This window comes from Bactrocera tryoni, unplaced genomic scaffold (genome assembly GCF_016617805.1).
Source record: "Bactrocera tryoni isolate S06 unplaced genomic scaffold, CSIRO_BtryS06_freeze2 scaffold_11, whole genome shotgun sequence".
Lineage (NCBI taxonomy): Eukaryota > Metazoa > Arthropoda > Insecta > Diptera > Tephritidae > Bactrocera > Bactrocera tryoni.
In genome coordinates this window covers 9,055,383-9,066,137 of record NW_024395824.1, presented here as the reverse complement: position 1 = coordinate 9,066,137, position 10,755 = coordinate 9,055,383, and the positions used below count along the sequence as shown (strand labels likewise).

At 30.9% G+C, this 10,755-nt stretch overlaps 1 protein-coding gene across 1 annotated transcript in view; it reads right to left on the bottom strand.

Moving 5' to 3' along the window:
* LOC120779580 (calcium-binding mitochondrial carrier protein SCaMC-1-like) overlaps nt 1-5,765 on the bottom strand; it is a 5,893-nt gene extending 128 nt beyond the window's left edge. The window contains exons 1-6 of the mRNA XM_040111922.1: nt 5,647-5,765; nt 5,286-5,567; nt 4,974-5,213; nt 4,507-4,633; nt 4,352-4,439; nt 3,215-3,326 (exon numbers count right to left, since the gene is read on the bottom strand). Coding sequence (XP_039967856.1) covers nt 3,215-3,326; nt 4,352-4,439; nt 4,507-4,633; nt 4,974-5,213; nt 5,286-5,489 — 771 coding nt within the window. The 5' untranslated portion in view covers nt 5,490-5,567; nt 5,647-5,765. The remainder of the gene's footprint in view (nt 1-3,214; nt 3,327-4,351; nt 4,440-4,506; nt 4,634-4,973; nt 5,214-5,285; nt 5,568-5,646) is intronic.
* Nucleotides 5,766-10,755: the final 4,990 nt, after the last annotated feature.

Genomic DNA, 10,755 nt, shown 5'->3' with positions numbered 1-10,755 from the left:
TGCCAAACATACATATGTAAATATATACACATACAGTATACATACATACATATGTAATATGAGCATTTACACATGTAGATATACCACGGTGGGCAAATAATGCATTAAAAAATCAAATAACTTTTAATTTTTTTTGTAATCTTAATTAAAAATAAATAAAATTAAAATATTTAATAACAAATACTGATGGAAAATTTAAAAATAAAACTTTATTAATAAAAAATACAAAAAACGCATTAAAAATTGAAATTATAACCTTAAATACCGGATTGAAAAATAAAAAATACATTTTTAATCGAAAAAAATAGAAGCAAAATAAAAAAAAATTAATTTTAAACACCGGATTGAGATATTAAAAAAATAATTTTTAAACCGAAAAAACGGATTCAAAATGAAAAAAATTAAAGTTTTAACCTTAAATAGCAGATTGAAAAATTAAAAATTTATATTTAATAGAAAAAACCGGATTAAAAATAAAAAATTAGATTTTAACTTTTGATTGAAAAATTAAACATAAATTTTTAATAAAGAAGGATGAAATAAAAAAAAAGAATGAAAATTCTAAACCCAAATACCGATTAGAAAAATAAAAAATTAATACCAATTAAAAATTAAAAATAAAATGTGTTTTTGAATTTTAAATTATTTCTCACTTGCGTGCTTCGTTTTCTCCAATTTTGATTATCTTTTGATAATGAAAGTTTATTTTTAATAAAATATTTACATAGTTTGGCACTTTTTGTCTTATTTACACTTAATTACGCTTAATTATAGTTTTTCATATAATAATACGCAAATAATTCCTGTTTATCCCTTTGCATGCTGGCTTTAGATATGAAAAATGTTTTTTTATTTCTTACCACAATTTTTAATTAATTTTTGGACTAAAAATTAAATTTCCCAATTTTTATTTTCGGATTAAGGAATTAAATTTCAAAATTAATTAATTTCGATTTTAGGATAAATAATAAAAAGTAGTCCCGATTTACGGAATAAAGAAATAAATTGGCAATGTTTTAATTAAATTTCAAAATTTTAACCCACAAATTTTTAATAAAACGAGCAGCGAAGTGCTAAGTTCGGGTGCAAACGAACATTTTATACTCTTGCAACTTGCAAGAATCAAAGCCAGCGAAATATTTTATGTTGTAAAACCAATCATATGGAGCAAAGTCAGCCGGATGTTCGAAACTCCTGATATTAGTTATATAGAGGCTAGATCAAGTTTTCGCACAAATTTATCTATTCTAGGCACAATAATACACTGTTATGAGCAAAACACGCTCTCCTGATTTTATTAAGATACCTGACATATTGGCTGATATATGCGTTACAAACTCACCCCGAAGTTCGAAAATCTTTATATTGACTATATGGGGTTTAAGGGAAGTATTTGTCCGATTCAACCTATTTTTGGCATACAAACATAGCAATTGGTTGCAGGAGTATAAAAATTCACAACTCTGACACATGCATGTATATATATATGTATATAAATATTGCAACGTTAGAATAAATATTGTAAACACAACAAAAATAAAAAAAAAAAAATAAAAAAAAAAAATAAAAAAAAAATTAAATTAAAATAAAATGAAATTAAAATAATTTATTCATTACTAATTTGCAAAAGCTAACACATCAATTTCAATTCTCATTCAATCTCTCATTTAATGCATAACACAGGAACTTTCCATTAATAATACATAAGTAGTTAGCGTCTTTTCACAACTAATACCCCTTTCTTTCTTATGGATGCTAATTGACTTATAAAAGCGACATCTCAACTGTTTATTTAGAAAATTAGAGCTGTAATAGTAAAATATATAAAATAAGCGCAGAGCCTAATAAATGATGTCGTTACATTTGCCATACATTCAACAGTTGGCAGTGGCATTACATTATTATTTTGGTTCAGTGAGTGGAATACAAAGGATTTTTTTGTGAGTTCGGGTATTTCCACCGATATTGTGAAGCAATTAAAGCAAAAAAATAAATAAATGTGTTTGTGCAAACAATATTTGGTGTGACAAAAGAGAAGCATAATAATTACTGTATTTGTGGGTATGTACACAAACACTATTACAGTTATACACATACATATATGTATATATGTATAAAATTTGCAAAGCGATTGGATTTTCTTTGCATAATTATTTACTGCTCGCAGCATAAGTTTTATTTAATATTTGTAAAGGAATTTGAAAATTATTGTTATTGATTACACCTTCCGATCAAATTTGGCTCGGACTGGTGCCGCAAAACGAATTGATAAAAAAATGTTTTTCTCGGTTAGTACAAACTTTAGTTTTATATTCGTGTGAAGTGTTAGTTATCTTTTGGGTATGCATCGTGTCAAAGTTAACCTCGTATTAAAATACGTGAATATGAAGTCGAAACTGTCACATTCAGAAAAAGGCGCCAAAAAAATAAGACGAAACCGAAAAAAATGCTGAAGGCACCGAAATTGCTCAAAAGCGGCTTATTTTGAAGGTTATAATAAAAATTTGTATTAGAATACGGCAAAATGTTTTTTGTTTACATTTGACACTTTAATAAGGTTGCTTAACATTTATTAATTAGAAATTATAACCGCCTTCGATTCGCCATTTCGCTACGCGCTACCTTTGTGCGTTTCTCTCTTGTTAAAATTAATCAATTATTTTTGTATACTCTGAACAGAGTTGTAGCGGCAGAATTCTGCTGAGTTGACAGTCATTGGGCGGATTAAAATCCGGGTTCGCTTCAGTTACGTAGACCCGACTGTCTTGGGGACGAACATTATTGTCTAAGGCAGCGTCAAAACCTTATTACATATTGTTCTGATCGGACAACTATAGCATATACATATGTAACTGCCATCCAAACAAAGAATTTCTGCATCAAAGAAAAAAAAAAGCATAACAAAATGGCGCATGCGTCAGAGTATATGATAGCAAACAGTTGTATAGTTTGCTCAATTCACTCGCTTCAACGCTTGACAAATCGAAGAGAGCCAATATTTAAATAACATACTCTTTTTTTTAGCGATTTCTTAGCTTGGTGGCAAAAAAAATATTTACACATATACAAAAAAAAAAAAATACTCTCATTTTCTTAATCAATCTCAATCCACATTTTTATACAAATAATTTAAAATCCGCACACAAAACGCAACAACAAACGCTATACAAATATTCAATCACATTAAAAAAAAAACTATTTCAAATATACTTACAGTAGAATGCCGCCAGAATTTGATCAAATCGTGAATATCAGTGGATGGTGCCAATAATAGGAAATCGCGCCATTCATTAAAGCTAATATTTAAACTGCCATCTTGATCCATTCTGTATTAGTAATTGCAAGATATAGAAATAAGAAAACATTATAAATAAATATGGCAAGCACGAAAATGTCGACGAAAGTAAACAAAAAATTTAATTTAAAATCATTAAAGAGCATGCAAAAGTTTTAATTTTTTTGTTTACCGATACATACATACATACATAGATATTTATACATTCAGACAATTGGACAAGTGCACGTCACATACAGTTCACTAAATCTAAACACGATCTCTCACCTTACGACTGAGAATTTCTGATAACTTTTTATCCTAATAGGGAACGAAAAATGCAAACATCAAATATAGCCGAACTTAGGAAAATTACGTATTATGTAAATATAAAACGAACTGAAGTGATTTGGTTTGTGGCTTTATTAAAAAAAGAAACTCTTGTTAGTAAAACAGTATAATTTTGTTTTTTTTTTGTATTTAAATTTACATATACATATATATACAAATATTAAAAAAAAGCGGGCAAAACCAAAAGCTGCCTTCAAATCTCAATAATTAAAACTGGACAACTAGAACGCCTTTCTTAATTTGTATAACTTTTTTTACAAATCATATAGTTGAGGTACGCAGTTACGTATGTATGTATTTGGAGAAGTTTTTTAATAGTGTCGAAATGTCTGGACTTACCCTAAGTCTTTTTTGGAGGAACTAAAAATTGCTAAAAAGTATTATGAAGGGTATTCATAATGTTAAATGTCAAAAAATAGTGGTGGGATGATCAAACGTACTTGGAAGTTGTATTAACTTCCTTTCCTTCCGTTTAATATTATAGTTATTATTTGTGATGTATTGTGTTTGATAAAATGATAAAAATCGGATTCTAATAGCTAAAATTATATTTCAACTTATTGAATCCAACAGTTACAATAAAATTGTTATGTGACATGTGACTCAAGTATTATGTTATGTATAACAGCTAATCTACAACTAATTAAATTGCTACAAACAGTTAAAAATTAAATCATTAAATCGTGTTAATATATATGATAACTTAACACATGTTAGGCAACCTACCGTGAAAGTAGATTTGTGGCTTCCTCTGGGTCAACTTCAATGCCCAAATCTTTAAAAGCGTCTATTAACTCTTCCAAATCCACTTTGCCTGTAAAAAAATATTAAAATGGAAAATTATATGCACACAATATAAGGCAATTCATTTCAACACAAACCATCTTTGTTTTTATCCAGATGTGAAAACTGTAGTCGTAAATTCTTTTCGTGTTCACGCACATAGAACACGAATTCTGCCAGGCCAACATCGCCACTTTGATTAATATCGGATTGTTCCAAGAATTTCTTTAAATAAATATTGACAAAGATGATGGAAAGGTGAGTGAATATTTAATAAGCACTTGACACTAATATATCGATAATTTAATTAAAAGTTGTCATAATATTATCTAAAGTACAATAATATATTGTTTTTCGCTTTAAATATACAAAATGTATGCACATCATATTTTTTTAATTCGATTTAAGTTCACCAAAAATTTATATTGTCATTAACAATTTTATTATAATACACAAAGCTCAAAATGCACCTAACTTCACAATTTTATTAACACTCTCTACTGATTCGTACAGTACTTCCAATTAAGTCTTTATGTGATTGTTTTTGTTTTTACTTAAAACGTACCTCGGCATACACACTTGAGAGACCAAACTCTCGTAATGCTTCAGAGAGATCATGAATATCTATACGTCCATTACCGTCCCGATCAAGCGTGTTGAATAGCTTCTCTAGCCTTTCCTCGTCTTCGTGCGGCAACTCTGTGGCCAGTTGCGTATGGGCGCCACTAGCACTACCGGTAATGAATTGCGGAAAAGTTGTGGTATTATCATGGCCTTTTGCTTGATGTGTAGCTGCTGCAGTATTCTGATGGTGTGAGTCGGTGGTGTTTAGTACACTCTGTATGGGTATCAATTTTGGATGGTTATGACTGCCTACCAGGTGTGTAGAATTTGTTGCAATCTGATTGCAGCTGGCTCCTGAACTTGCCGCGGCATTTGAGGTGTGTTGTAAAGATGGAGATGTTGTTGTTGTTGGTGCTGTTGATGATAAGTTATGAGTTTTTTGCGCAATCTTATTCTGTTCCTGTTTTTGAGCTATATTGTTCGTTACAATATTCTTGTCTTCGTCTTTATCCACCATTATAGTTACAAAAGCCAAAAGCGAAAATTGATTTTCTCCGATAAATTAAACCAGTATTGATTTCTTAGATTATACTTGCTGAACGTAATATAAAAGGTAAACAAATTAAAATGTTTAATTGTACTGCCCAAAAATATGATTATTGTTAAACACTCACTTCGTGTGTAGACAAGGTTTGTTTATGCCTGCGTCTCCCAGTTATATACTCTAAAGATAAGTGATTATGTACAATACGATGTGCATGTGTTTGCACATATTCGTATTCTCAAAAGAATGCTATACGAAATCCAAATTTTTCCAGAAATATTTATAAACACAGAAATAATATATAAATATATGTCAGATTTAGGTACTAACAATTTAAAAAACACACCAATGTAAGGGGTTTTGCAATTATTTTCTCAAAATATTGTTTTTTTTTCGTGTTGCAATTTTTTTTAGCACTCGTGCACGTATTTGTATACTAGACAAAATTTATTCATTGCGAATTTAAATGAAAACTAATTTATGTTACAGTCTAAATAGCATAAGCCGAATAACATATTTTTTCATTCACATATTTATGTTTTCTTTGCTATAAATTTAATTTTATATTTAATTCTTTTTTTGCCACAATGGAACATGAGCTCATCAAGTGAAAATGATCAAAGTTGTAGCAGTGCCCGAGCGTAATTGGATAAATTGCATGCGTGTATGTGAAGCTATTGCGGTGAAAGCACATTCGTGTATATCAACGAATTATATGTAATTTATATTAATTATATCAACAAATTTATCACTCAATTGAAACATTTCGGATTAATTTTCACTTAACAAACTAATTTCAATTCATTTGTCCTTCCGGCTATCGAACTATAGATTTGAAATCAGACCAAAACCGCAGGTAAATTTTACCCACGGCACATTTGCACAAAAAAAAGACAATGGTATGTAGATATGTACATATGTATTTGCTTAAGGCCGAAATTGAGGAAAGCCAACAGCTGATTATTATACATACGTCCAAACGATAACTAAGTGTGAAGTTATCGAGATGCTACCAGACCTTTGAGGTTTTCTACTACAATTCCAAGTCAACATGCCATGTGGAAAGTACTCTTTTTCCAAGTAAGTTTTATGATGGATTTTTGCCAAACACACAGAACTATATGTAAACATGAGGCTGAAGCTGGCTTATTGCAAACTATCCAAAGTCGCCAGCAATAGTGTTGATTTTGCACTAATACCAAAAATATCACAATTTTTCTTAGGGTGAATGCCACAAACGCACCAAAAGAAAACATGCCTTATCACTAACGCTGAATTTAAAATAGTAGTAGTTTGTCTTTGCACACAACCCACTGCAGCACAAAACTCAGTTCATAGAGATTCATAGCATTTTTTCTTCATATGTTCATGCTGCAAACAACCTACTTTCGCGTCTATATTCCGGAACCTAAATCGTGACCTTCTTTAGCCACGCACGGAATTTTTCGACAACTTTCACTAGCTCAATGCCCTCCACACAGTATAACACATTCGCGTTAGGTTTTATACAAATGCATACACTCATAAACAACTTAATTTCTGTGCGAATTCAAGATTATGCGTATGCATGTATGCACACAAGTATATTAGAATTGCAGGCGACACGAGACTATAACTCACTTAAAAATGCCAATTGCAAATTGCCTGTTGGCTAATTTTCTTTTTGTCGATTAATATCCATTTACATATGCACACTTGTCTATAAATTCAATTACACCTATTTCACTTTGTACCGCCACTGCACCTGACCACAAGCTTGTCGCTTGTCTTTATTCTATTTGCACTTTGTTACACGTAATTCATCAAGCTAAGAAATCCATATAGATTTGACTTTCATTTGGAAAAGTTTTCCTTCTTATTTTAACGATTCGTGTTGTTTTTGTTTAACGCACACAATATTTGCAATTTTATTGTTTTTCATATTTTACTCAAACTTTCTTTTTGGCGTTTTCTATTTCGTGATCTACTCACCATGTTTATGTTGCCATACTAGACAGTGTGGCCATATAGAAAGGTCATGGTGAAACATAAGTTGTTACGTTATTTTTATTGACCACTCTGTTTTCCCTTTGGAATATATTGAGATATAAATAATTTTATTAAAATATTAGCAATTTACTTTTAGATAGGGTGGCTTCTTTCATCTGCAAAATAAATTTTATGCAATAAACAGCTAGTTGAAACCGCTCAGTCGTAATGATGCGCTGAGTAGCTACAATTTGACATTAAGATTTTTACTGGTTGGCAACACTCATTGAAATGACATCGCCGTTTGTTTTTCACATATTTTCGATGTTAAATTGTTCAAATAATTCATTTATTGCTATTTCAATTTTAAAATAGAAAGCAACGCGAATGTGCTAAGTAAACTGTTTGAATGCCTTTGGTGCTATACAAATTGCAAATTAATAAGCAAAATGACTGAAAATTTTAAACAAATATAAATGGGGATAGCATCAAACTCAAACGCAATGAAGTGCCAACACACATGCATATGTATATACTTGTATGTAACAAATGCATAAACGCAAGTATCCGGTGGATGTTGAAGTATTAATGTACACATGTAAGTGCTTATGTGCAATTCTGATTACATTACAAAAAATGTTGGTTTAAAGTTTATTTTGTATTATTATCAGTAGTTGAATGTTAGTAATAATTAAACACTCTTACTGGGATTGCAGAAAATGGTGAATTTTATACTTTATTATGTGGAATTAAAATGATTCTGTTTTTCGATATAAAAGTGGGATTAAGTTGAAGATTTTCGATTGGATATTAATGTGAGCCTGTTCTGTTTACGTACATTTGTCTATTTTGGGAGCTTTATGGTAAATTCACAAATTTTGGATTTTTTTTTGATATTGGTCACTCCGCCAAAGGAAAATAATATTTTTTTATTGAAGAAATGGCTTGAGAGCTGTCTTTCCTTGATTATAATTCGTATAAAGAAAAATCAACTTGAATAAATTAAATTATTGTAGTACAGTCTAAGAGAAAAAGCGCTGTCTACGACAATAAAGACGAGGAAGAAGTTTGATGCTACCGCTAGTTAGTTAATACACTCCTTAACTGCGAGCCATATGTTACATGTCTATGTTCTTTATTAGAAATAAAACGAATCTCATTAGTCGTGCTGACTGACGGAATAAACTTCGCATATACAACGAAATAAACATGGGTTGGTTTTGGGCTTCGCATGTTTGACTGCGTTGAAAGTTTTTCGATTTAAGGTAACTAATTCAAAGATAACTAATAATCGCTAACGGGAACAAATTTGCTCTAAAATAGCATATTTGCGAAATTTAGCTACGTCATAACAGAAAAATTTATAAATTGTCATAAGTAAGCACTAAATTAAGATATAGAACTGTAATTTGTAATTGTGGGCGAAAAATAAAAAAAAATTGCGTAATCTCCCGCTTTCTAAGAGGTTCAGTATAAATATCTACTCCACTGATATCGACCACATTTGCTATCTATATAAATTTAAATGATAAGGCGGAATTCAAAGACAGCTTGCAACTGAGTTAAAATAAAGTATTTAAATCGATGAAATTGAAGAAAAAAATAACAAAGCTTTTCCCAAAAAATTTTCATTGAAAAGTCAGGTAAAATTATCCAGCTAACGTATTTTCCAGAAATTCATTTGACTACCTGCTCTCTTTGTCTATCATTCAGCCACTCAGCATTATGGGCGTTATTGCCGTTGTGCTTTCGTACCTGTTCAAAATCCTTAAAACTCGGCACATTTTACTTTCGTAGTCAAAACTTAGTTAAACACAGACATAAACGCAACGATTTTCTCTAGTGTCCAAAACTATTGAATTCACAGCCATGGAAGTAGCAAAACCAACAATAGACGAAATCTATGACGATTTCATCACAATGCGGACAACAGAAGATGTTGGAGAATTGCGAGTAAAGGCTCAAGACTTGCTAGATAAGCTCAGTTACTGTAAAGAGGAGAATCCGTACATAATAAGTGTGCTGGCCGGCATGAAAGTGTTGGTAAGACGAATGATAGTATTATCATACTCGAGGGAGTCAGCTCGCCAAAGGTTGCTACCTTTACTAATCAGGGCATTCATATATCGTAGGCATTAAGTGGTTAGTCTTCAGGAATAAAGTAAAAACGAAGCTGCAGAAGGAGCTTAAAAACTAATTAACTTACATTTTGTAGGAAAATATGGCTATAAACAGAATATTTTGAAAAGTTTTCAAGCAGTTAAAGAAAGGAAGATAAAAATAATAGTTTGTCAACAATTAATTTTAAGACGAAATCAACATTTTGTAAAAATAATAAAAAAATATATTTATATTTAATAAAAACATTTAATAATGGCGAAAACGTGAACTGTGTGGCTGAAAATGTTAATAGTCTTTATGGTCCTGATATGGTTTTGTTGATTCTGTTTCAAAAATTGTTATCTAGAAGATGCACCGTCTGCAAGGCCAATCGCCCAAAAAAGCAGCTACTAAAAAACGACTGTCTCCGTTTTTGTTAATGGCCACGCGGGTTTGTGTGAGAGTAGCATTATGAAATTACCTTCAAAACTTCGTCAAGTTATCGAACAAAATTTGACCTAAATCGGTTCATTTCAGCCGTACTAAATTAAACTCAAAATTTTGCAAATATTTTACTGGCATTTTTTTGTTGAAATTTAAAGCTAAAATATCTTCTATTAAGGCATACCCTAGAAATATATTTAACTACCTGTCATCGGTAATGCAGTGTGCTTTCGTGCGAAAAAAAAGCTCGAGAAATATTTTCTTTTTATGATCAACTGTTCTGAACAAAACTTTCTTGCGGAGGTGAAAATATGGAAACAGCGAACTTCAGGCAAGCATTTTCGGAGTGCTCTCGAAGCTTTAGAAGCTTTTGCGTTTTTGTTGTATATGCGTATGCGTATGCGTTTTTTATGTTTGCTTATTCAAAGTATACATAATAATCTCCCGACACTCGCTAGTCGTAGGGAGACGCTTGGTATAATATTTCTTGTAAAACTCATGAATGGGTCAGTCTGTAGCCCATCTCTCTTATCTGATATTAATTTTAACGTTCCAGCTCGCCCTATCAGGCAGTTTAGACCCTTACTTTTAAAATTTTCTAGAACAAATTTTGAGTTAAACGAACCATTCCGCCGTATATGTCATGATTTCAATTTTCATTCCAGCACATTTGATCTAACAGACTCACTCTTTACCATTAAAAAAATTATTTTATCTACTCTTAACA